General features: G+C 46.8%; 1 protein-coding gene across 13 annotated transcripts in view; it reads left to right on the top strand.

Annotated features, from left to right (window-relative positions):
* The window catches only part of KALRN (kalirin RhoGEF kinase), a 656,959-nt gene that overhangs the window by 489,058 nt on the left and 141,333 nt on the right, over positions 1-26,568 (top strand). For all 13 annotated transcript variants that reach the window (XM_036353020.1, XM_036353029.1, XM_036353021.1 and 10 more), the window contains exon 34: positions 24,256-24,502. In XM_036353020.1, the coding sequence (XP_036208913.1) occupies positions 24,256-24,502 (247 nt within the window). The remainder of the gene's footprint in view (positions 1-24,255; positions 24,503-26,568) is intronic.

Raw genomic sequence — 26,568 nt, forward strand, 5'->3', positions numbered from 1 at the left:
TTTCAAGACACTGGACATCAGACAACAAAGGACAATGTGATCCCTGAGATGAACAAAGATAATAATTACAGCAGCATATTTCTCATCAAAAACCAGGCAAGCAAGAAGTCAGTGGAGCCTCTAAGTGAAGTACTTAAAGTAAAAAAGAAAATGGTCAACCTAAAATTCTATACCCAGTGCAAATATCTCTCAATAACAAAGACAAAAATACATAACAAAAGCTGAAAAAAATTCTTTCCCAGAAGATCTACACTACAAGAAATGTTAAAGGTAGTACCCTTAGGTAGAAGGAAATAATACCACAGGGAAATATAGATCTGCACAGAGAAATAAAGAGCACTAGAAATGGCAAAAAACTTCTATATATATAAAAAACTAAAATGCAAAGTGTCCCCTTGGGAGTTTGACTGAGAGACCAGGAGTTGGATCACTTGCTATGGCGTGTGCTGACTACCAGCAGGTGGCATGGAATGAAGGAAGGCCCCAGCCGGCAGCCAGAAGGTCCCCATCAATCCTGATCACTGGCCAGGCCTAGGGACCCTGCCCATGCACGAATTTCATGCACTGAGCCTCTAGTAGGTAAATAAGCAAGATTTACAGATAAAGAGGAGCATTAAAGAGACTTTAAAATTATGTTTGAAATCCTCAGAGGTAAAGGATAAATATTATATGTGAAACAGAAACAAGTGACTATAAAACAAGACTACACAGAGATGAAGAGAGAATTCCAATTTGGAAAATAGAAGTGGGGAAATTTCTTAGAGCACACCCAGAGAGATCAGAGATGGATGAAAATAATTTTAATAAGAATTTTCAAATACTAGTAAAGTGGGGAGGATGGCAAAAATACATTTTGCCAACAGAATATGACTAAGAATTTTCCAGAAATGAAGAAATATAGAAACATTGCAGTGAAACTAGAGAAAATCAAGAATATGAAACCCTTAAAGTCAAGAGAGAGGAAGGCTTCTCATCTCCTACAGAGACTAAAAAGAGTACAGAGTAAGAGCATCACTGTTCTAACAAAAAATGTTGTGACCTAGAATTCTATGCCCAGCAAAATTATAATTTAAGAGTGAGGGTGAGATAAGGAAATTTTCAGGTATATAACAACTTAGAAATGTTACACATCTTAAGTTTTCACTCTTTTGCAAAAAGAAAATGAACCCAGAATGGAGGAATCTATACTAATAATACACAAGTATGTAAATTGACCATCCCTCCATGATGCCCACAGCCAATCAGGAGTGAGTATGCAAATTAACCTGACAAAAATGGCGGGCCTGTGGGCAGCGCTCACACGCGCAGGTGCCAAGCAGCTGAGGGTAGGGCAGGAGAGCAGGCAGAGAGCGGGCAGCTTGGGGGGCTTGGCTCCCTTGGTCTCCCCAAATTCCTCATCGCTGCCATGGAGACTGACAGCAGGGAGGAGGAAGTCTCACACCCACAGAATCAGCCAGAATCAGCCATTGGTCAGACAGCTCTCTGTGGCCAGCAGAGTGTCCGGTCCTGTCATCCCAGCCTGGGGCAGCTGAAGTTCCCAGTCCTTTTGGTTTCTGCAGCCCCTGGGCCAGAAGCAGAAACCAAGAGTGTGGGGAGCACCAGGAATTCTGGGAATCGTAGTTCTCGTGGCAGATGCGTTGTGGGATCTCCTAGACACTAGAGCAAAGTGAGCCTGGAGCAAGTTACTGTTGTGGGTGGGGAATGGAGGGAAAGCAAAGGTGAGAGACATAAGTAAAGTCAATGTTGAGGAAAAATTAAAAGGAAGATATCCTGCAACATCTAGGAAATCTCTACCAATGGAGCAAAGAAAAAAAAAAGACCTCTATTACTCTGTGAGCACTAAACCAAACTGGGTTGGGGTCTCAGACAATATGCTCATATGATTGCAAAGACAGACAGAAACTCCCAGATTGGAGAGGGCTCCCCTGAAGACTCCCAGATTGAAGAGGGTGCAGGTTAAGCTAAGGGACCCACCCCCCCCCCCCCAATGCACGAATTTCTTGCACCGGGCCCCTAGTTAGATATAAAAAGATATTGTAAGTTAAAAGCATACTAAAAGTGCTGTGGTCACTATAATTAAACATTGAGTACATCTATATATATAAAAGCCTAAGCAACCAGCCAACTGGCCAGTAGCTATGATACGCACTGACCACCAGGGGGCAGACGCTCAACACAGGAGTGGAAACCACAGGCATGGCAACATGGAACAGACTGATTAATCTCAGAGGGAAGTGGGGAGGGGGGAGAGCAGGAAGAGATTAACTAAAGATCTTACATGCATACTAGAGGCCCGGTGGGGTCCCTTGGCCTGGCCTGCAGGGATTGGGCCAAGACCATCTCTCCGACATCCCCAGAGGGTTCCCAGATTGTCAGAGAGCGCAGGCACTGGGACAAATCCGTGCACCAGGCCTCTAGTATAATAATAATAAAAAGTATAATAACTGTTTGAAACAAATGGAATGTTCTGAGGGAGAGTTAGACAAGCTCAGATCCTTGTCTGACTTAAGAACAAGATAGAATTAGGAATTAATTTAGACTTTATTAGACCTATATAAATTTGTAAGGACATGTAAGGATAGCCGCCAAAAGAATAGAAATAGAATATATAATTTTGATACTGATAGACAAAAGTGAGGAGAATAAAACAAACTTGATTAATCCAAGAGAGAAAAGAAAAAAAGGAAAAGAGAATTCTCATAGCAAATATAAAATACTAACAAAAAGGTCAGAAAGAAGCACAAGTATGTTGTTAATCACAATAAATGCAAATGGATTTAATGCATTTATTAAAATGCAAATACTTTCCAATTGGATTTTTAATTAAAATTGAGGTATACACTGTGTAAGAGAGATCAAGTCTAAAATAATAATACAGAAAATAGAGTGATGGAAGAAGATACGCTAAACAAATATTGACCAATAGAAAGTTGGTATAGAATTTTTAATGTCAGATAAAATGCAATCATCTTAAGCTCTCTTGTTCTTTAAATGTTTATTGTGTGTGGTATGTTTATTACTCCAGCAAAGCTAGTGCAGAAATTGCCACCTAGAATTGGGGTCCTGCCATAACAATTTTTTTAAAAAAGAAAGAAAAGAACAGCAAAAAAGAAAATATGTGGTATTGGCTCTGGAAGTGGGCTGAGGGTGAAGGAACGTGTTACTGGAGGCTGGAAAACTGTCATTGTGCAGTGGTGAGACGTTTGGAAAACTGTCATTTACAATAATTCGGAAGGCAGCTAATGCATTTGTAGATTACAATGAAAGAATCTGGGATTTTTTTTAAGGAAATAATTCAATGTTTAAACAAAAGCAATAACAATGATGTGTGTTGCTTGTAACGTTTGTAATTATAAACTGGATGTCCGTAACAACATGAAGGCCAGGAAGGGGAAAATAGAAGTGTACTGTTATAAGGTTCATGTACTGTCATGAAGTAGTATAATATCCCTTGAAGGTAGACTGTGCTGGTTAAAAGTAAATAATGAACTAAGTACACCATAAATCCTAACACAACCCCTGAAATAACAAAGCAAAGACTTACAGCCACTAAGCTATCTTAGTCTGCTTGGGCCACCATAGCAAAATTCCACAGTGAGGGGGCTTGAACAACACATTTCTTTTCTCACTGTTCTGGAGGCTGGAAGTCCGTGACCAAGATGCTGGCAAATTCTGTTTCTGGTGAGGGCTCCTCCAGGAGGCACACAGAGCTACCAGAGCTTGCTGGTCAAGACAGATAAAAGAACACCTGTAAAAGCCCAGATGATACTGGCTTCAATAAGAGGTTTCTTTTTCTCTCGCATGAACAGACACCTGAAGATAAGCAGTCTCGGCCTGGTGGAGGAGGCCACTCACTCATCAGGAAGCCAGGCTTTTCTGGCTTATCCTCCACTACACATAGGGTTTGGTTGAACTCAGAGTCCAAGATGCCAGGTGTTCCAGGGACAACAGGAAGAGCAGATGGGGCAACAGGAAGAAGGGACATCCCTGCACACTTAGGAGACTGGCTTTAACCAGCACTTGGGTTTACACCTCATTGGCCAGAGCTTGGTCCTATGGCTGCCAATGCACCTGGGGAATAAAGTCTTTTACTGGGTGGCCACATACCTGCCCCTCAAAAACGTCTCCATTACTAGGAAATCAGGAAAGAATGGATGTGGGAGGCACCTCGTCCATTACTCTTATTACCAGAAAAGTAGGTGGTGACAATCCATTCCGCATCTCTCTAATCTCCTCCGCTACGTTTTATGTTATTTTGCACAGAGGAGTGTGAATGTATAACAGAAGCATCCATGAGACAGACAACTAACTCTTTCCATGTATCATAGAGGAGCACTGCGTCTTCACCTCTTCATATTTAAACAGATTAAATTTTTTTAATTATGAGGAATTTCCTCATAATTAATGATAGCCCAGTGAAAGGACCAAAATTATAAGCCAATAAAAGACAGTTAAAACATATGCTTTACATATTTTCACAAGTACTAGGGTTTAATTAAAACACTAAGAAAGATGTGGATTTTAAAAATTAAACATGAGAGAGTCCATTTAAAGGAAGCAGGGATATAGATATTTCCAAAACGTGAGGAAACCATGTATAGCACTTTCCACCTACTTCCGCAAATTCAAACCAACCATGATTGGAAATCTCTGCTTCTAAGAAAATTTTTAAAAACCACATGGAGTCTACTGTGAAGACACTTTTAATCCAGTGAAAGACACATCGATGTAAACAAATATCCAAGGCAAACATGTCCTGGAGTAGAGGGACAGCTAGCATTCTGCTGGAAGCCAGACTAACTGCCGCTGGGAGTGATGACGTGGATGGAGGGCAGTGCAGGGGTTCATGGAGGAGGCTGCACTGGTGCGGGGCTTGCAGGGAGAGCGTAAGTAAAGCCAGGGAATCAGGGCAATGATGGGCGTGTTTGGGAACTGGCAAGCATGGGTGTGACCTGGAACATGGGGTCAGTCTTGGAAGCAGATGTGTTGGACAGGTTGAGGAATGGGATCTGAGAGGCAGGCCTCACGTTATGCGCTCAGGAACTCGGACCTTGCCCTCTTGGCAGTAGAGGGACAGTGGAAGAAGTTGAGCGTGTTCATGTTTTATGACCTTTATTTTCTCAGAAAGTCATGAGCAAGGTTATTTACTGTTGAGAAGTTTGTCAGCTCTACGGAATGTAAATGGTTGGCCCTGGCCAGGTAACTCAGTTGGTTAGAGCATCGTCCCCATAGCCAAGGTTGCGGGTTTAATCCCCAGTCAGGGCACATATAAGAAGCAAGCAGTGAATGCATAAATAAGTGGAACAACAAATCAATGTTTCTCTCTCTCTCTCTCTCTCTCTCTCTCTCTCTCTCTCTCTCTCTCTCTCCCTCCCTCCCTCCCGCCAAAAAATCAATCAATAAATTTTTTAAATGTAAGGAATATAGAGGGTTTAAAAGAAGATAATATAATGAAGAATCAGAAAGGAATAAACAAGGGGCTGGGAGTAATCTCAAAATCCCCACTGAAGTGTTGCAAGTGAATTTATATTCAGATTTTCTGACAGCAAGAGCAAAAAGGCAAACATGTTAGGGTAAATAGCATTTGGGTTCTTGACAAGTACAAGTAGACCACATTGTGTTTTTCTTAAACTGCATCACTTGATATTTCAAGATGTGCCCTTTTTTAGCACCAGTGGGATGATTTTGAGTGACCTTGATAATGTAGAAACCAAGGACATTAGCCTTGAATAGCTGAAGGGTGTGTGTGTGTGTGTGTGTGTGTGTGTGTGTGTGTGTGTGTGCAGCCATATCTTATGCTTAGTTAAGTCGTTAAGGAGATGTGATCAAGGGGTAGTAGCTTGTGGTCAGAGGAATATGTGTGCACATGTGAATAAGCTGGCTGACATTTGGGATGCGTCTTAAAGCAGTGCTGGATATTCTGGGCACACCGATGTGAAAAGAAGAGAATTTTCCATAAAGAAACTTTTAGCCAGGGAAGTTTTAATGGGACTCAGAGATATTACCTCTGGAGCTGGAAGGAGACCCACTTTCCTCCTTTCTTTCAGAATGGTATATATGGAGATTTAAGCAGAATGCCTTACAGAATGACACCCTGTAGCAGAGCTAAGGTGGCTGGAGCTGATCAGTAAATACGCTTGCACTCTGAGTCCTTGGCACTCGCCACCATGTGATCAGTGAAAGGCAAGCTGTAAATAGAAACACAGAGTTAGAGCTTAAGGAAGCTTTTATGTGTTTTTTTCATCTGCCCAATGCTCTCATCTATGGATGAGTAAGTAGGCCCATGAGAGCCAGGGCTTGCTCAACGCACCATCCAATTAAGGGCAAAACCGATGACTGCCCAGATTCTTGACTCGTGGCCCAGCCCCCCCCCCCCCAATCTGTGCTGTGAGGACAGTTGGTGTCCTGAGGGCCAGGGGAGTCCACCCTGAGAGCCACCCCGAGCTCTGTGCTGGGCCTCATGGCCGGTGTGTCACTCAGAGAAAGAGGCAGCATGGGGGAGGGGAGGCTGCCGGTGAAAAGGAGCTGAAGAAAGCAGTCAGATGGGGATTTCAGGAAATGTCCTAAGTGGCTTCAGAGGGCTTTAGGGGGAAATCTACTTACCACCGTGTTTAGGGATATGAGAACAGGCAGAGCTGAGCGCCCTCCTGCATTCGGGCTTTCTGTGCCTGTGGGGGACGGATAGATTTTCTTTCTAAAGTGCATTGAGGGAGACAACCCACAGTCCAGCTCCAAATCCTCCCCCAGCTGAGAGGGCAGCGGCCAGAGCTTTAAAGCATTGACTGCTGTCCCATTGGAAATGATGGGCATGGCAGTGGTTAGGTGACTAACTCTCCCATCAGCCCACCACCTGGCTCATTGAGACCCCGGACCAGGTGCGCCTTGAACACCCCCAGCTGGCAGCATGCTCAGGGCTTAGTGCAAAGCAGAATTAGAGGGACATGCAAGCACTTTGCCCAGGGGTTTAGTGAGGTGCTGCATAAGGAAGGGGTGTTTTTATAGGAAAATCTAAAATATAGAAGCCAGGCAAGGCTTAGGGTTTCTAGATTCTTTGAAAAGGAAGGGGGGAGGGGGGCAAGAGGTCAGAGGTGTCTGATTTTAAAGAATCTGCCTGTGGCCAGACCATGCGTCCTGGTTTTCTGTTCACTGGGGTTTTGTAGGCATGCTACGGTAACATGGTTACCATACGTGTGTGGTGAGTGGCTGTCTGTTCGTGAGAATTTTGAACCACACTTCTACAACTTAGGGCTAGAATGGGCCTGGGTGATCTAGTCCCTAGATGGAGGACCCGGGCTTCCTTAGAAAGTTGAAATATCTTGTCCAGACTCATGGCTACTAAGTAACAGAGCTGGGAGGCGTATCTAGGACCCTTCATCTTTGGTCTAGAACTCTTTGCATTGTATCTGTCCTGGTGCCATGAAGGTCCACTTTTTGGCAGGTCAAGGACTGCTCAGAGGCACCTGTTAACAAAATGCAGCCTTTTATGAGGCATCGGTCTGTCCATCACCAGTGACACCCAGAGGTTTATGAGCCTGTTCCTTAGTTACAGGCCAGTCACCCCCCCACAGAGCTCAGGGCCCATGTGTGTCACCGTGGGCCTTTGTGTTTCTCTGGACTGATCAGCACCTCTTTTGAACAGTGAGAAGCAGTTGTTTAAAAACCGAGCTGGCTGGCTCCTGCTCACAGCCTATCTGTGTCTCAGTGCCATGAAATAGAGTCTTTTGGGCCACAGGTGTTTTCATTGTTTAATTGTCAGAATCCACAGACGTTGTTGTGTGTATTTTGTTTTAGAAAACCCTTATGATTCTTGGAGTTTTATGATCACACACTTTTGTGTTTTAAATGTCACACCAGCTAGGCCAGCTGTTGTTCAGTTCATTTCGTTGCAAGGTAAGAGTTCTCTCACAAGAGCTCAAGGAAGGGTAGAGTATTACTGGGAATCAGTGAGGTAGATGGAATCACAGGGATCAAATGCTAGCAGCCATGGTAGAGCAGGACCTTGTGGAGCCCGGATCTGTAGGATGATCTTAGAACCAGGGTGGCCGTCCAGTTTAAGATCCTCTCCCAAGTTCCACCCCATCCACATCTTTCCTTCACCATCTCACCTCTGCTTACTCTGAGTTTCTGTTCCCTTATCCCCTAGGCTTGCCTGTGGCCCATTATGGCCCCCCTGACCTTTCTTCCCTTCATAGAAACCTTTCCTGCCCTCAGGTAACTAGGTCATTCTCTTGCCACTTTCCCGTTCTTGAAAGATGGAATCTGATTGGCCCCACTCAGTTTTTGCCCCAGGCCAGGTCATTTCTTACTGCAACCTTTAGGGTAGCTTTCCCTGGGCAAACGCCCACTCTGGTCCATGCCTGTGGGTGCAGGACAACATGGTGCTGTGCAGTGGAAGGTGTGGATTTGTCAGGCCTGCCTGCCACCAGCTATAGGCAGGGCAACTCTCACAGGAGCCGTGGCCATGCCGGGCCATGCCGGGCCATGTCCTTCACCCACGTAATAGAACACACGGTCAGATCATCAGGGAGGCAGACAAGAGTAATGGAAAAACAGAATTTAGCCACAAAGAATTCATGGTTCAGTTCCCAACTCTCAGACTTAATAATTGTGTGACTTGGAGCAAATTACCAAAACTCTCCAAGCTTCAACCTCCTAGCTATGTGTGAGGATGGAGATGTGAAAATGAAATGAAATAGTATGCATGAAACCTCCTGTCAGCTATGTGGGACCACTCCCATACAAAGCATATGGCCTCCTCGAGGCCCATCCTACACATAAAATCTTCTGTTTATGGGGCTTCTGTGGACCCCTTCCTAAGTTGACCATCATTTCCCAGAATTGACTTATTCCTAGAGTGTTTGTGCAGGGAACACACAGGTGCGAGCTGACACTCCGTTGAGTCTTCTGACTCAAACCTCCTTATTTACAGGTGAGGAGCTAAGGCTTAGAGGTTAATTAATTTCCTCTATGTCAGTGTTAGAGCTAGAACAGAAGTCACTTAACTATCGATTGCTGTGTAACAAATTACCCCACAGCTTAAGGACTTAAAACAACAAATCTTTGCTATCTGACCGTTTCTGTGGGTCAGGAATCTGAGCATGGCTTAGCTGGCTGGTTCTAGCCAGGGTGTCCCATGTGGCCGCAGTCAGGATGTCAGCCAGAGACACAGTCTCAGGAGGTCTGACCGGGTGGGCAGACCTGCCTCCAGGATGCTCCCTCACGTGGCTCCTTCCTACCACGTGGACCTCTCCCTTAAATGCCCTCCTGACGAGGCACTGACATCCCCCAAGGCCTGTGATCCCCTAGAGCACACGGAGGAAGCTGTAACGCTTTTTACCTCCAGCTTCAGAAGTCACACATCAGCCACCCCTCCCACCATAGCCTGTTCATTAGAATCAGCCACCACGTCCGGCCCACGCTCAGGGGAGAACACAGCTCCACTGACAGCTGAAGGGTAGAGTATCTGAGGACTTGTGGGCATACGTTTAAAACACCACAGAAGGTTTCCTGTAATAAAGTATTTTCTTTGCAAATGAGCTTCCATAAGGCATCAATTTTTACACCCAGTTCCTTGATGAAAGGTTAGCCTCATTAGAAGTGATTGATGGAAAGGAAGTGAATTTATGAGGATATCTTCTCAGAGCATCTTAGGAAAACCTGTGTTACAAGCAGGAGAGTAAAAGGCCTGGGAAAGGAAAGGCATGGAAGAGGGGGACAGGGAAAGAATGCCAAGGGGAACCCAGAGACAAGGGTGCATCAGTGTCCGGCTTCCGTGGGCTGAGTTCCCTTTTGCTTCAGCAGACAGTGTGGACAGATGCCTGTACAGCATGTCTGGGGCTGGAGTGTGGAGACACAAAGCCTCCAGGGATCCCAATTCTAGTTGCAGAGCTTGTCCCACGTACAGAATTAGCCCCTATAGACATACAGGGAAACTTAGGTTAGAGGTGCCTATAACGTACATTGGGAACATGTAAGAAAGAAGCAATTCTGAGAGAGCGGGTTTGGGAAATCCTCACAGAAGCTATGCAAACCAATAGATCCCCCTCCCCGACACACCCATCACCGCCACCCACACGCCAGACTTCCTACACCCTTTCCTTGCTTGGTTTTCCTCTTTAGCACTTACCACTACCTAACATTCTGACATTCTGCTTACTGTGCCTGTTTATCTTGCTTACTGCCTGCCTCCCCTACAAAAATGCAAGAGGGTAAAATGTTTCTTTTGTTCAGCACTGGCACACTCAACAAGTATCTGTTGAATGAACAGGTTAGGTAATTAGTCAGTGCATAAGGAAATTGAGCTCAACCATCAAGGAGCAGGAGAACTTGACATGTGGGGGCTGGAGGGAAGGGCTCCGGGCAGACGGGACAGCTGACCAAAGGCTCTAGGATATGCGGGGCCTGGCCATCCGTGGCTGGGACTGTGGACTGTAGGTCGCTGCAGCCAAAGGTGACACTGGCCAAGCAGGTAGTAGAGGATGCTTGGGAAGAGGTTAGGATTTTATTATGCACAAAGGGGACCTTTTTGAGGCCACAGGTGAAGTCTGTGTTTTTTTCCCTGTGGCCTGGCTATCCTTAAGAAGATGCAAGGCTGCGATTTCTATGTTACCTAACCTTTTATTTGCTGCTCATTGACCAGTGATTCTAACTCTTTCACTGTAGCAAGCAGTATTTCGTTCATCATTCTCTCTTTCGGGCATAGGCAGGGTAAAACGCTCCATCTACGGGGATCTTTTATCTTCTCCCTCCTCTCCCAGTGAGCCTGAGGTTGACATTAGGCCCTGGAAAACCTGGTGGCATTTGTGGCGCATGACACGGTAGCTTTATGCCTAGGGGATGCATTGTGAGTTTCTTGCTATAATTTTCAGTCTCCCTAAGGCAGTGATTCTCAACCTTGGCTGCACATTAGAAGATCACCTGGGAATCTTTTTAAAATCCTGATTTCTGGGCCTCATTCCAGAGGATTTTAAAATCAGGATTTTTAAAAGATTCCCAGGTGATTCTAATGCGCAGCCAAGGTTGAGAACCACTGCAGGTGTAGGGTGCCTTTCTTTTCTCAAACCTCCCGTGCTGAGATTTGAGCACCCCCTTCTGAGCCGTTCACAGCAGCTGTGTTGGATGAAGTCTTGGAACTCACACAGAGACACAGGGCTGTTTCTGGAAGCCCAGCAGGTAAAGGCCCTCTGGTTCCTGCCTTTGCCAGAGAGAAGCAGCCCCAGGCTGAGTTCCTGCTGCCCAGAGGAGAGGAGACACTTGGGTGGGTGATGAGAGCCTGGATTAGCAAGGGAGCTGCCCAACAGTCAAGATAAAGGTTTTTAATAACCTGGCAGGACCAAGTAACAGATTAGATAGAAGGATGGAGAAAGGAGTCCCAAATGATTACTGTTTGTCCGACATGTTTTGGAATGTGGATGGGCAGTGTGAACCACAGAGGAGGGAGCAGGAAAGGAGGAAGAGGAAGAGGAGGAGGAGGAAGAGGGCCTATGGTCTATGTGATGGACAGGTACCCTGGCCAGAGAGCCAGGAAGCTGGGCCCTGACACCAGTGAACTTGGTGATCACATCACTTCATCGGCCCTGGTCTCTGCTTTCTCATTTCTAAAATTAGGAATGTGCCAAGTACTGCAATTGTCTCTCTCCAGTTCTCCATGTGGGCTGGCGGCGTGCCCCAGCCAGGGTAGGATCCCACCTTCTGTTCAAATAACCTTGTTTCCTTGAGTAAATCCTAGCCTTTGCTTCCCTCTAGTGGCCACTGAGCGCCACTAGAACTGTGCTTTTGGCCCTGGATTGCAGATCTGAGCTGAAAGTTAGAAGTGAGGATGGAGCTGAACCAGAAACTGTGCACGTGGTCCAGAAAACAGACAGTAAGAGGCATGCCGCCTTGATAGTTGGGAACCAGGCGAGAAGGTGGCGGGAAGAAAGATACAGAACCAGATATAAGACAGGAGGTGGCTGTCATCCCATGGCAAAACCAGCTCCCGGCAGCAATAGAAGCAGAAAGTCTCACTAGAACTTACCCAATCAGGTGAACCTGGACGAGTAAAGAGTGTGGGTCACATTGAAGAGGCAAGGGTAGGATCAGGAAGGCGGGAACATCTGTAATTCAGTGAGGGCAGACTCTACAGCGGTTCAAGGAGACACTCTGAGACTCTGGGAAGCCTTGTTGGGCACAGGACCTGGATCCTTCCTCTGAAAAGTGGCATCTCCTCCAGCTCCCGCCACAGGGTGGTGCCAGAACAGTTGGAGATGGCCTGGGGTGTGGGGGAGCTGAGCTGGCACAGCATGGAGGCACATGCTGCAGGCTCCCACCGGCTGGTGGGTGAGCCGAAATGAAGTTGTTATTGACTGTCACGGCCAAAGGAGGTGCCAAAGCTAATGATATAAACAGCCGCGAGGAGACACAGCCATGGCGGTATCCAGTGGAACGGGCAGGAGAGGCAGTAATGGGAAGAGCAGATCACTTTCTGAGGGACCCCATCCCTCGTGCCTGGGCCAGAACCCCACGCCTCCCCTGTTGCCACGCTCGAGATGCCTGTATGATGCATGTTCCCCAACAGACAGTCAGCTTGGTAAGGGCCAGGTCATTGATTGGCTGCTTGCTGCTCTGCGCCCTGTGCCCAGCACTGTGGCTGGCAGGTGAATGAGCCAACAAGTGCATGGGTGAGATCACCGGCTCCATCAGACCTGGATCCTACCCTTGCAATTTGCCGTTTGTGATCTGAGCAAGTATTTCACTTCTCAGAGCTTCACTTCCCTCATCTAGAAACTCAGATGATAATGCTGACTTTACGGGGTCCACGAGAATCAGACAATGTCTATGAAAGAGATTTATAAATGTTAAAGGGGCATGCAAATGTGAATTATTTTATTATGCTGCCTGAGCATGAGGAAGTCACAAGATGTACACTGGTATCTCTTTGGGCCTGGGAGACAGCGACTATGGATGTTGGCTTTCTTAGTCACAGCGTTAGGAACGTGAATGCGCCGTGCGCCCCCCAGCTGCCAGCAGCTGCCTGTGCTGAGACAGGCCCTCTGGGGCACTCAGCAGCACACCCTGAACCCACCTCTGCCCTCTTCCCAGTGCCAGTCCCGCAGACCTGCTGCCTGCCCTCAGGTGCCAGCAGCAGCCAGATGCGGCATTCCCTGCTCCACACGGAGCAGCGGGCCTCTCTCCAGGGCTTACGTTGCCTCAGCCTCCACCCTGTCACTGCGTGTGGACGTGTTATCCACCCGAATTTGGCCAATTGTCCCAAGGACCCCCCTCGGAGGCCTGGTTGTCCCCCTCGGAGGCCTGGTGTTCACATCCCCGGCTCTGCACAGGGAAATGCTAACCTGGGTTATATCCTAAACGTTTCAGCCCTGGACATGGGGGTATAGGGCTGCTTTGCTTTGCTTTTCTCAAATCTGCCCGTCATTAGAGATGCTTTGGAAATGGATTTCTGTTTTCTAGGCACGCAGTATCAGTACAGAAAACGTGTCGGGTCTGTGCCAAATACCATTTACTCTGTGTGTCAGTCCGTGTGAACTCATGCAATAACTATATGGTAGGAATTTATATTATCCCTGTTGTACAGATAAGGAACCTGAGCCAAAGAGAGGCCATTTAACTTGCTTGAAGTTACACAGATAGGAGCGGCGGAGACAGACTCAAACCTAGCGTCCGACTCCAGACCCAGTGCCCCACAAAATGGGGAAGGGTGACTCACATCTGAATAACTGAGGTTTGAGAACATTTTGCACTTTTGCAACATCCTCTCTTGTCGTTGGCTGGATTTCCCCTGAAGTTCAACTTTTCAGTGTTGGGTAGACAATTGGCAGGAATGCCTGGGGTTTCTCTCTGCCTGGAGAGCTGCTCCTGGTAACCTCCAGTTTCTCCCAGCCGCCCCTCCTCCCTTTGCTGTGGGCGACCTCGGGCTTTTCCGAGGCCCTGCCACAGCTAGCGCTGCAGGAAAGCTCCTCGCAGCCCCAGAACAGTGAGGACAGCTGTGTGGACAGACTGGGGCAAGCACAGAGGAGCCGGAGTCTCCCCTTGGCAGGACCACTATCTCCAGACTAAGGCTCAGTGTTGCCAAAGCCCAAGTTCATTGCCACGTTCAATCCTCCTGACCCCATTTCTATGGACAGTTTGTACCTCGTCTAGATGGTCGCTCAAGCCTGAGTAGGAGTCAGAGATACGAAGCAGACAGAATCCTGTATCAGTCTGCATTTCCCTCCCCCCTCACTGGAGAGCCCTACGCAGCATTTGATAAATTCCTGTTGAATGAACAAATGAATAAACACTAGTTAAGCCCAATCTGAAACGCTATATCTTCACCCGAGGTGTGAAGGATGCCCGGGAGCACATCTAGTTCCTTCTCTGGGTGAATCAAGTCTGTCTGTGAAGGGGTTCTGCCCTTGTTCCGACCTTGTCCCCTCTTTTTCTCTCGCTTGCTTGAACACATTGAAACATAAATGTCATGTTTTCGGATGACACAGCGCTGGAAGGAATCACTCCTCTGATAGATGAAAATCAAGAACACTACGTCTTAGCTAGGAGGTTAATAGAAGATTAGTAGAAAAATCTCCAAGTTAAAAGCCTCACAACCCCATGTAGAGAAATGGGGGGAGCTGGGTTGAGCAGACCCTGTGGATCAGATTGGGCGTTTTTAGCAGGCTGCCTGCTCAATAGAAGCCGACAGCATGACTTAACTCTCAGACCTCAGGGATAGACATATAGTGTCTAGACATGGGAAATGGACTCCTGACTTAGTCTGCGCAGGACACACCACATCTAAAGGACTGGGCTCAATTCTCTGGGCGCCCTCTTAGGAGGGACAGTGACATAATGAAGTCCATCAGAAGAATATGATCAAAGTATTGGAAACCCCCCATTTGAGAGCGATGTGAAGGAACATTTTGGAAAAGAGAAGACTTCAGGAATTCTTGTCTAGTCTTCACATATGTGGAGCTCTATGGAAGAAAGTTACTTGGCGTTACCCTAGAGGGCAGATGAAGAACCCTGGATGGAAATAATGAAAATGTTAGAATCACCACTGCCCCAGGAGGGGACAGCTTCATAAAGCAGAGAGCTAGATATCTTTAAAGGTCCCTGCCCTGAGCAGGAATTTAGGGTAGAAGGTCCTACGCCTCTGATCTGTAACTTAGCTGCCTCTCCCAGCTTCCTGTCCTCTGCTGCTCTGCCAAGCGTGGATTTGAAAGTCCCCTTCCCACCGTCACACCAAGCCCTATATCATCAACACGCTAGGTACAAGCGTGGACCTCGTGACATTCCCGCAGATGGATACAACTGTTAATCTAGCCAGATTGAGTGAAAGGAGTCCTGAGCCTAGAATGTGAAAACCTGAGTCTCGTCTTGTCTCTGCTACCAGCTATGTCGGGACCCTCAGCTTTACCAGTTATGAGTTAAAAGAGTTGGATGATCTGTGACAACTCTTTTACTTACCAGTGCACTCATTCATTCAACAGATGTTTATTATCTTCCATCCTCCAGACACTGCCTTCCTTAGATAAGTCCCTGCTCCTTTCGGGGTTTCGTTTTCCTCATCTGTAAAACAGGGGGATTGGATTAGATCAGCGGTTCTCAACCTGTGGGTCGCGACCCCTTTGGCGGTCGAACGACCGCAGGGGTCGCCTAAAACCATCCTGCATATCAGATATTTACATTACGATTCATTACAGTAACAACATTACAGTTATGAAGTAGCAACGAAAATAATTTTATGGTTGGGTCACAACATGAGGAACTGTATTTAAAGGGCCAGAAGGTTGAGAGCCACTGGATTAGATGAATCCCAAAGTCCCCTTCACGTCTAATAGGCCATGTGCCCACCTGAAAATGCCATCATCTCAGCCCACATGTCATTGTTTTGGCTAAAGGTTGCCACATAAGGCTTGGATGAATGCTTTGCTAAAATCAAAAACCATTTTGTGGTTCAGGCTTTTTTTAAATCTGTCTACCTAATACTTCATATTTTAAAGTGAATAAAAAGATTCTTTTAATTTGTATATGTCAAAGACATATCACATTAAGAGAAGCAACAAAAAAGTAAGCAATAAAAGAGGAAAATTAAGCGGACAACCAATGCTAATGATAGTTATAATAATAATCATAATAGCTAATACTTATTGATGCTTATCAAGACCACCTTTTGAGACTTTCAAACTCTGAAAATGCCTTTAGTAAACCCTCATATTGACTGATGGTTTATCTGGGCGCAGAATTCTAGGTTGGAAATAATTCTCACTCAGAATTCTGAAGGAATTGCTCCATTTTTTTTTTTTTTTTTTTTTATGTTTTAATGCTGTTGCTGAAATCTGCTGTTATTGTGGTCCTTGATTTGTTGGGGTTTACCTGACTTTCCCCCTCCCTCTAAAAGTTTTTAGAACACGCTATTTCTGCCACTATGTCCTGATGCTATGCTATGTTTTAGCGTGGGTCTTGTTTTTTAAAATAATTGCAACAAGTACCTGGAACATTGTGTCAATTTGATGCATGCCCTTCCGCCCTGGGAATTTTCCCTTACAGTTTATTCCTTTCCATTCTGTCTACTTAAAACTTGTTAGATTGATTCTCTCATTTTCTTGTAATTTTCTCTCATATTTTCGTCTCTCCGTGTTCTTTTTCTCCTTTCCGGAAAGTTTCTTTGACTTTACCTTCCCACCCATGTCTAAAATGTTGTGTTTCAACCCTGTTTTTCATTTCTAAGAGCTCTTTTTCGTCCTGTAATTTCCCCCATTTCTGTAACAGCTTGTTCTTTTGTCAAGGACAAGATGCCTCTCTTATCCCTCTGGGGATATGACAGTGCCCTTGAAGTGTTATTGTCCTGCCTGCAGTTTCTTCCCTCTGAGCCCCTGGTCCTGTTTGTTTGCTCAGTTTGGCCTCTAGTGAGGGGCTTTTCTGAAAAGCCTGGTGATCCTCGGCTGAATCATCTTTCTATTTATCAGTGAGGCACCAGAAGGGCTGACTGGCTATTGTGTGTCAGGGAGGGAGCTTACTGACTGGAAGGTTTCCTGTGCAGTGGTCTGACCAGGCACTGGGGACGGGATCTCTGAATGTCCATGTTTGACTATCTGGACATCTCTTTGGTTTCTGTAATGCAAGATCTTCAGATCTGCCTAAAAGTTTGTATTTGCCTGCAACGTTCTGGGAGCCAAGAGGGACAAGGATGGAGGCCATCTCCCTATTCTGTATGTAGACCTTCATCGAATTTCAATTTTCCAGGAACGTATGCACTGGGTAGAAGAGAGATCTAGCAGTTGGCTGCCTTTACAGACATTCAGTCCGTCTTGCCTCCTTAACCCACTCGTACCCCTACCCTCAGCGCAGCCTGGACTCACTCCCCCAGGGCTAAGTGCCAGGAACTCCAATCTCACCTCCATTCTACCAAGTCAGACACCACTCTTTTTTTTTTTTATCCTCATTTGGGGATATGCTCCCCTTGACCCCAGGGAGAGAGGGAGAGGAAGAAAAACATTGATGTGAGAGAGAAGCATCGATCAGTTGCCTCCCAAATGCCTCCTGACTGAGAATCAAACCTGCAACCCTTTGGTACATGGGATAGCACTCCAACCAACTAAGCCATACCGGCCAGGGCAGATAGCACTCCTGAAGCTACTTTGTTATTCAAATAAAATGTTGACTTCTCTTCTCTACTGTTACCCCTTAAGCTCTTTGATTTTGTGTCTCCGCACACCCGGTGTCATTTTTGTCAGGTTTAGGAATTAGTGTATATATAGCCAAATGAACAAGATAATATTTTTTTGAAAGATGCTCAGAACATACCAGGTAAACAGTGGGATCTGGAAGACACTGACCGGAATGGGTGGCAGCCAATGAGAGAAAACTCTCAGGCACTGTAGCCAGACATCTCAGTTACAATCTGGGCACTAATCCCTGGAATTGATTCCCGGTGCATTCAACAGGTATTGGATGCTCGCCTGCCATGTGCCAGGCATCACTCTAGCCTCAGGAGATGTGGCCATGAGCAAGAGAGACTGTTTCTGGATCTCACATTCCTTCCAGGATCTTACATTCTGATGTGCAATATGACAGGAAATACTAGTAAGTTAACAATCAAACAAGATAACACCTTGATGATAAGTGCTCAAGAAAGTGAAATAGGATTGTGTGTTAGAAAGTAAATATAGAAACTGCCTTGCTCACAGATTCTAAAACAGGAAGGGGTTCTGAAGTCCATTTTTCTCACCATAAACATGAGGAGATTCGGGTATGGAGAGGGCAGGGGGTCTTCCCAATGTCACACGGGGTAAACCTGCCCCAGCTCCAAGGCCTCCCCATTCCTGCTCCTGCATTCTTCCCACTGTTAATTACTATGCACTTCATGAGCCCTCCGCTGACAGCAGACCACACTCCACGCCAGTACTGTTGATGATGTTCTTCACACTGTTATATGTGCAACTTATAACACTTCTCTGTGGCTCTGCCCTTCACTTCAGCACAGGGCAACAGTGAAACCAATTAATTAGCTCCTTCAGTTGCAGTGGTTAGCAGCCCAACTCCAAAGAACAAGGACAAAGCCAATCATCAGCTTTACTAGTAAAGAGACCTGGCAGCTCCATAGGCTCCCGAAGTGCAAACTGAGTGCTCTGCAGTGACGTTCCCCAGGCCCAGACATGGCTCACACCTCTGTTTCAAAAACTCAACTCAAGGTGAAAAATGCACTAAACTTGTGTGAAGGCTGCGGGTTTCTGGGAAGCTTATCTGAGTCTCACCCTAGTACGGGACAGAGGTTTATGGGGACAGATTTTGAAGCCACCACACCAAGAATGTCAAACTCACAGCCCAAGGGCTGCATGCGGCCCACAACGAATATTTTTGGGGCCCAGCCAATATCACAGTATGAGCAGTTATTTACAATTATGAAAGGAAATAAGTCTCCTGTCAGATCCAGGATTACTGGCATTCATCTTGGGTCAGTTCTGAAAGTAATCACTGTGAACAAGATTTCCCCCGAAGTAGGAAAGATAGTAGCAGAGAAGAGATGCCAAGTGTCAGTAAGGAACCATTAATTTTATCGTTGCTCTTGTTCTTTTTTTTTATACTATACTTTTCTAAATAAACCTATGTTTCTATGAAAATTGAAGCTTTTGGGGTTTTTTGCAGCCCACATAAACTTAAACCTTGTTTATTTGGCCCATGTTAGCCTTTGAGTTTGACATGCTTGCACTACACGGAGGCATTCTCAGCAACTTGGGACTTTTCCTGAAGCTCACACACTGGTCCTGGAGCAAAACTGGACACTAGCCATCATCCACTGCCCCCTTTTGTTCCTCCAAAGTACTAGTATATGCCTCCCGGGAATGTGTTCAGGTCTTTCCCCCATTACATTGTGGACTGGTCTTATGGGTTATTGTTGAGGTTATAATTAATTTCATTCTAAAATAACTCTTAGATGAGAAATACTGAGCAATACTGGAAATTAGCAAAGGGGAGGGATCACCCAGAATTCCTCACCCAACAAAGCCAGTCTTAACATTTTGATGAATTTCCTTCCCATTAGTTTCTTGTTAGTTGTTAAGTTGTTGATGATGTTTTTCACACTGTTACATGTGCAACTTTATACCCTGTCATTTTTTTCATTTTTTTCATTTTTTTCTTTTTTTTCTTTTTTTTTTTTACCTGACTTTATGTATCTTGTAAACTCTTATAAATCTTTATCAATATCTGACGGCTGCATAATTACACATTCACTTAGTGGATATATCATCACTTAACCATTCCCTTCCTATTAGATTTTTATATTTTAGTTGTAAGGTGTTTTTTTAATAGTATGGTTAAGTTTTTCTCATTAAAAAGTGCCATTATGAGCATCTTATGCTTAAAGCCATGTACGTACAGTTGCATGTCCCCCATCTTTCTGCACTTGGGAGGGAATCACATGCGTAGTCTGCTTTGAGACGTGCCACGCTGAGGGACGCTACCTAAGGATGAAATTGACCTCTGACAGTTGGGAGTCCAGGCTCTGGCGGCAGGTGCAGGGGGAGAGAAGGGCAGTTAGAACAGGAGCTGGCAGGCCTCCTCAGTGCCCTTTAAACCACACCAGCCTCACATTCCACTAGGCCAGCGCTGGCCTCCATGTTGACCTTCTATGTAGACGTTAACTCCAGTGATTCTGTGCCTGAACTGGCTGCGCACTGGGGAGGAATCGGACGCACAGAGTTAGAGGACTGGCGTCAGGAGAGGAGGAGGAGCTCTGACTTATCTGATGGGCGATGCGGTGTCAGAAACCGGCCTCCACAGTTCTCAGGAGGCTCGGCTGGCAGGCACTGTGGGCACTCGTCCGACTCCTGGAAGGGGGCTCCTTCAGATGGAAGAGCCGCGTGGAATGAAGAGACAGGAGTGAATCCTCATTTTCCATCCAGGGACCTGGGGTCACAGGTCCCCTTGTCTTAACAGGGAAAGCACGTGCTGACGTGGGAGACCTTTGATGGCGTCCACATCACTTTTCCTAGACAGCCTTTGGGCCAGTTCTTTTAGTTGGCTTGTGTAAGGGCAAGATTCCACTAAGATTACTAAAAAGGAAGGAAATTTGGTTCATTTACATAATAATTTGCATGCCTATATACAGGTTCCCAGACAATCTGCCACCAAAATTGATTATTTTGCCCAACCAGTGAGGCTCAGTGGATTGAGCATCGTCTCATAGACCAGGAGGTCACTGTTTTGATTCCCAGTCAGGGCACATGCCTGGGTTGCAGGCTCGATTCCCAGTAGAGATGTTTCTATCTCTCACGTTCCCTTTCTCTCTCTAAAAAACCAATAAAAACATATTATAAAATTAAAATTTATTTTTTTCCATTTCTTCTGTACCCCTATCGCAAACTTAAATAATAATTACTAATACCTCTAGAATTTATTTTTAAACATTTAGAGAACTAACTCTGCTTAAGGTACTGTCCTAAATACTTTAAAAGTATTCTCTCATTTAATCTTCATAGCAACCTATGAAGCAGATACTGTCATTGTTAGGGTCGCCAAAGGAGGAATGCATGAGGCCAAAAGGGGTGACGAATTATGAATTTATTAGGTCATCTGGGTACCAGATGGGCTGAGTCCCAAAATGGCACCAGCACCCAAAGACGGAGAGTCAGGGGTTTTTAAAGGACTCTAGGTGGGCTATCTCTGGGCAGAGAATTCTCTGTATAGGTTTGGATTCTGGGAAAGTTTGGAGGGGAGAGCTAATGGTCTTCACAAGTGGAATGTCCATTGTGAAGTGGCCTAAGGGCAGTTCCCAGGGGAGGGGGTAACGATGCAATTATTTGATCAGACCTAACATTTTGTTATTATCCTCATTTTACAGATGAGGACACTGAGGCCAAGAAGTTAAGTAACGTGCCCCTGGTCCCTCAGCTGGGGAGGGGCTCCAGAGTCTGTGCCCTCAGCCCCGAGGCTGTGCTGCCTGGGAGGATGGGGCGGAGGCAGACGTGTGGGCCCTGAATGGACAGCAGTAGCCTGCCGGGCGGGGTCCTGTCCCCACCTCTCAGAATGTTGCTGGGTTCTTTTCCCATGTGTGGAAGTGCTTAGGGATAATCTAGCGGCACTGTATATACAGGGAAGCTCAGTTAATCCCCAACCAGGAACCAAGCAAAATGGACCTAACTGAAAGCAGTAGTTTCTGGCGAATGTAAGATCCTAGGGTGGGCATGATCTCCTTTTCACTACTTGCATGTGGCCCTATGTGCTGGAAAGAAGGACCCGCGGCTACACAGAGGGGCAGGAGGCACATGAGGACATGAGGAGCAGCTTCTGCCCTCAGGAGGCACCATGGAGAGTGGAGGACGGAGTGGGGAGGACGGAGTCCACCAGAGGTTGGGCAGCAGGGGCACAGATCCCCCTGGAGAGGCCAGGACCCAGAAGGAGAGAAACTGGGAAAGTGGGGGAAAGAATCAGAGGATCACTCAGCAGCAGGCCCCGGAGTCAGTCCCAGTAGCACTTAGCATCAGAAAGACTTGGGCAGGCCTGCGCTGGGGCCTAGGGAGCAGGCCAAGGAAATGTCTGGGAGGCGCCCAGGAAGGGGCCAGGGCAGAGGCCCACAGGCAAGGCCAGGCTCTCCTTGGGGGTGGCGGGTGCTGTGGAGGCAGTGAGGTAAGAGCCCGTTACAGGTGCCGGGGTCCAGGTGAGAGGAGACCCAGACACACCGGCCTTCATGCTGAGAGTCTGTGCTGCCCACTTCGGCCTCCCAGCGTCTCCCTAGTAGAAATAAGTTTGGTTTTAGAATCTGAAGCAGGATCGGATTGACAGTTTGGAAGCTAAGTATCCATAGCAGGTAGTTTTTTGTTCATTGATTAAGGTATTACAAATGTGTGGTTATCCCCCCTTTGCCCCCCCACCCCCCAATCCTGCCCTCACCCTCACTCTCTGGTGTCTGTGTCCATTGGTTAGGCTTATATGCATGCATACAAGTCTCTTGGTTGATCTCTCTCTCCCTTACCCCCACCCTCCCCTACCTTCCCTCTGAGGTTTGAGCATCTGATCGATGTTTTGCTGTTTCTGGATCTGTTTTTGTTCATCAGTTTATGTTGTTCATTATATTCCATAAATGAGTGAGATCATGTGATATTTATCTTTCTCTGACTGGCTTATTTCACTTAGCATAATGCTCTCCAGCTCCATCCAAGCTGTTGTAAATGATAGGAGTTCCTTCCTTTTTACAGCAGTGTAGTATTCCATTGTGTAGATGTGCCAAAGTTTTTTAATCCACTCAACTGCTGATGGGCACTTAGGCTGATTCCAAATCTTAGCTATTGTAAATTGTGCCGCTATGAACATAGGGGTGCATATATCCTTTCTGGTTGGTGTTTCTAGTTTCTTGGGATATATTCCTAGAAGTGGGATTGCTGGGTCAAATGGAAGTTCCATTTTTAGTTTTTTGAGGAAACTCCATACTGTTCTCCACAGTGGCTGCACCAGTCTGCATTCCCACCAGCAGTGCACAAGGGTTCCTTTTTCTCTGCATCCTCGCCAGCACTTGTCGTTTGTTGATTTGTTGATGATAGCCAGTCTTACAGGAGTGAGATGGTACCTCACTGTCGTTTTGATTTGCATCTCTCGGATGATTAGTGACTTTGAGCATGTTTTCATAGCAGGTAGTTTTAAAATATACAGTGGAAATATGATGTGTCCTCGGAGTTTGGAACAGGGTGTGACAGTCCCCTGACCTCTGTGGTGCTGAGGGATGGGGCTGAGGACACCCATCAAGTGGAAACACTGTCCACTGAAAGAATAGCCAACTAGCTGATAGAAGAGACCCAAGCATAGATATGAGAGAGGAACATCGTATGCGCCCCAGCCGAGGATCGAACCGCAACCTTTTGGTGTCCGGGGCGATGCTCCAACCAACTGCTGTTCCCGGGAGGCTCTGTGCTAAGCCCTGTGAGACGCATTGAGAACTAACGGGTTCTCTTGGGGAAAGTCTCAGCCTTTAGCCAGGAGAGGTTGTTCCTATCTCTGGGTCTCTCTGCCCAGTGTTACTGGTTCTGCCCAATGGGAAGGGCCTGGCCTGGAGGGAGGGCAGGATGGAGCATGAAGGGTGGTCCCTAAGCAGGATGTGGCCCCTCTTCCCCGCCATCCTTCCCCTTGGTCCCCGATGGCTGAGCACCTGTGAAATGATCCTGTTCCCCTTCCAGGTAAACAGAGTTCAGCTCCTGCCTTTGAGTTGAAGCCTCATTCTCTCTTGTGTTGTTGTGTGGCAGCATCTGTTTTAAGCAAATGGCTCCAAAGAGGGGTGGGGATGGGGAAGGTATCAGGGATTAGAGGGAAGGCAGTTTCTCTCTCATTATTCCCTAGAATCAAGTGAGAGTGAGTGACTGAGAACTAGATGCTCAGGAAGAGCCTGAGGGGCGGTTGGGGGCAGAAATGGGGCATGCGGTGGAGCCCTTGGAAGAAGCAAAGCGGGTACTGGAGAAGGGCTGTAAAGACACAATCAGCTGGAAGCTGGCAGAGAAATACTGAAAAGAACTCTAACCAAACAAGGCATTAGAATAAAGTCCCGGTTCCAGGCAGGCCCCAGCTGTGGCTGCAGCTGGACTGGCTGAGTGACTCAATGGCACCGCTAATTCCTTTTCTTTTTTTTTTTCCTTGTTTTCTTTCCTGCTCCCACCTCCCTTTTCCATCCTCTGCCTTCTTTCCCAAATCCCATCTTTCCCCTCCATCCTCTCCTGTGCTCTCACGCATCCTTTCTCCCCTTCCCTCTCCCCCACGTCCTCACATTTGCTCCTATCCCCCATCCCCTCCAAGCTCTCTGGCGGATGTGAGCTGACCGTGGTCCTCCAGGACTTCAATGCCGGCCACAGCAGCGAGCTGACCATCCAGGTGGGGCAGACGGTGGAGCTGCTGGAGCGGCCGAGTGAGCGGCCGGGCTGGTGTCTGGTGCGCACCACGGAACGGAGCCCCCCGCAGGAGGGCCTGGTCCCCAGCAGCGCCCTGTGCATCTCCCACTCCCGAAGCAGCGTGGAGATGGACTGCTTCTTCCCCCTGGTGAAAGGTAGGGACCACAGAGGGGGAGGGGTGTGGAAGCAGATCGTGGAGCTAACCCTTCTCATGACCTCGTGGGATTTCCCGGGACCTGCTTGTGAAGAGAGTGGGTTGGGAGCTTGAAGGGAGAGAGTACTATGAGTAGCCGTGTGACCTTGCGAGTTATTTAAGCTTTCTGAGTTGGTTTCATCTTAGACATTAAGGTTGAATTCAATGACTCCTAAGATCTCTTTCAGATGTGCCATTGTATTTGGAAAAGTCCTCTTCTACCTGTGGCCAAAGCCTGGGCTCCTCTGTCCACTGCCCTGCTCCCCACCCCCCACCCCCACAGCTCCCACGGCTCCCTGACACCCACCCACCTCAGTGTTCCTGCTGGCACAGGGGCACCCAGCAAGCCCAGGCTCAAGGCCCTGCTCACTTAGGTGCCTTTGATGGATAAGTTATTGGAGCCTCGGCTTCCGTTTGGTATAGTTCTGTGTTCCCTCCACATGCTTGTTATTCATTTTCTCACGCAGGGAGACTCACCAACTAGAATAGCGATCCTCCAAAGTGGGGGTGTCTCAGCACCCCCTGGGGACCTGTTGGAAATGCAGATTCTCAGGCCCCTCTCCAGAGCTGAGTCAGAAACGCTGAGTGGGGCCCAGTGGTCTGTTTTAAAAGCCCTCCCAGGGACTCTGCTGCATCAAAAGCCAAGGCAGGTAGGGGAAACTGAGGCCCAGAGAGCGGCGTGGTTCTGAGCTTCTCGTAACTCATCAGATCCTCTATGTCAGTAGTTACAAAAAGCTCAGCCTTGTATGCAGACCCATGCTAGGTACTCATGGGCTAGGAAGAGGGAAGGGACCTGCTTCTGTAGGGAGTCAGGGACAAGGGTCGCCATGGAGACCTGCTGCAGGCTTCCTAGTAGATACTACAGGCTAATAAGGTTTAAATGTTCTGGTTTCTGGAATTCCATCTGGTCCATCTCCAAAGACTGACTTCCTCCTGCATCCACCAGATGGCGATAGCAGGTGGCTTGTTGACAGGCCTCTCATCCAGCCTGCCTCCCTGGGTTTTTCCACCAGGAGAAAAATGCAAACTAAAACCTGATTCTTCCCTCCCCCAGTTCAGCTCTCACCCAGTTCATTTCTCCCCTTTTCTCTGGGGACTAAAGAGGGGCTGTGTCCGGAAGTCCTGTGGATCTGGAATTGCCCAGGCAGCTCCTCAGTCCTTTGAAGTAGCCACAGAGAAGCTCTTGGAGCCAGGGAAGAGAAGATCAGGGACACGGGAATATGGCTCTGTGTGAAGTTTAAACAAGAGGGAAACGGGGACACACAGAGGTTAGCGCTGTGAAGGTGAGATGAGGTAACACACGAAACACCTGGAACAGTGCCCGGCACTCGATACATTAAGTTGTCAAAAGTTGGAGTTATTACATCATTTGTCATGGATTCCTCAGTGAAATAACTACAAAATCCCATAAGCCCTGTCTGGGACAAAGCCCAGGACAGCAGTCTTCTGGGAAAGGCTAGTTTGTCGGACATCCACGCAGGTGTGTCCGTCGGGAAGGACGTAGCTTCGAGAGAAGACCTGACATGTCTAATTTTAAAGTATTTTTTTATTTTTCTGTTACAGTTGACATACACTATTCCATTAGTTTCATGTGTAGAGTATACTGATTAGACATCTACATAGCTTACAACGTGATCACCCTGATCAGTCTGGTACCCATCTGACACCGTACGTAGTTATTACAATATTATTGACTACATGGCCTATGCTGTACTTTAATAACTGGCCATTTGCACATCTTTATCCCTGCATTTTTTCAGCAAACGCTCAAATCCCCCTTTCAGCTGGCAAACATCAGTTTGTTCTCTGTTATCTATGAGTTTGTTTCCGTTTTGTTTGTTTATTTTGTTTTTTGGATTCCACACATAAGTGAAATCATATGGTACTTTCTTCCACTGTCTGACTTATTTTACTTAGCATAATACCCTCTAGGTCCATCCATGTTGTTGCAGATGGCAAGATTTCACTCTTTTCTTTATAGCTGAGTTATATCTCATTATATATACAGTATGTACCACATATTCTTTA

Source organism: Myotis myotis, unplaced genomic scaffold (genome assembly GCF_014108235.1).
Source record: "Myotis myotis isolate mMyoMyo1 unplaced genomic scaffold, mMyoMyo1.p scaffold_m19_p_2, whole genome shotgun sequence".
Taxonomy (NCBI): Eukaryota; Metazoa; Chordata; class Mammalia; order Chiroptera; family Vespertilionidae; genus Myotis; species Myotis myotis.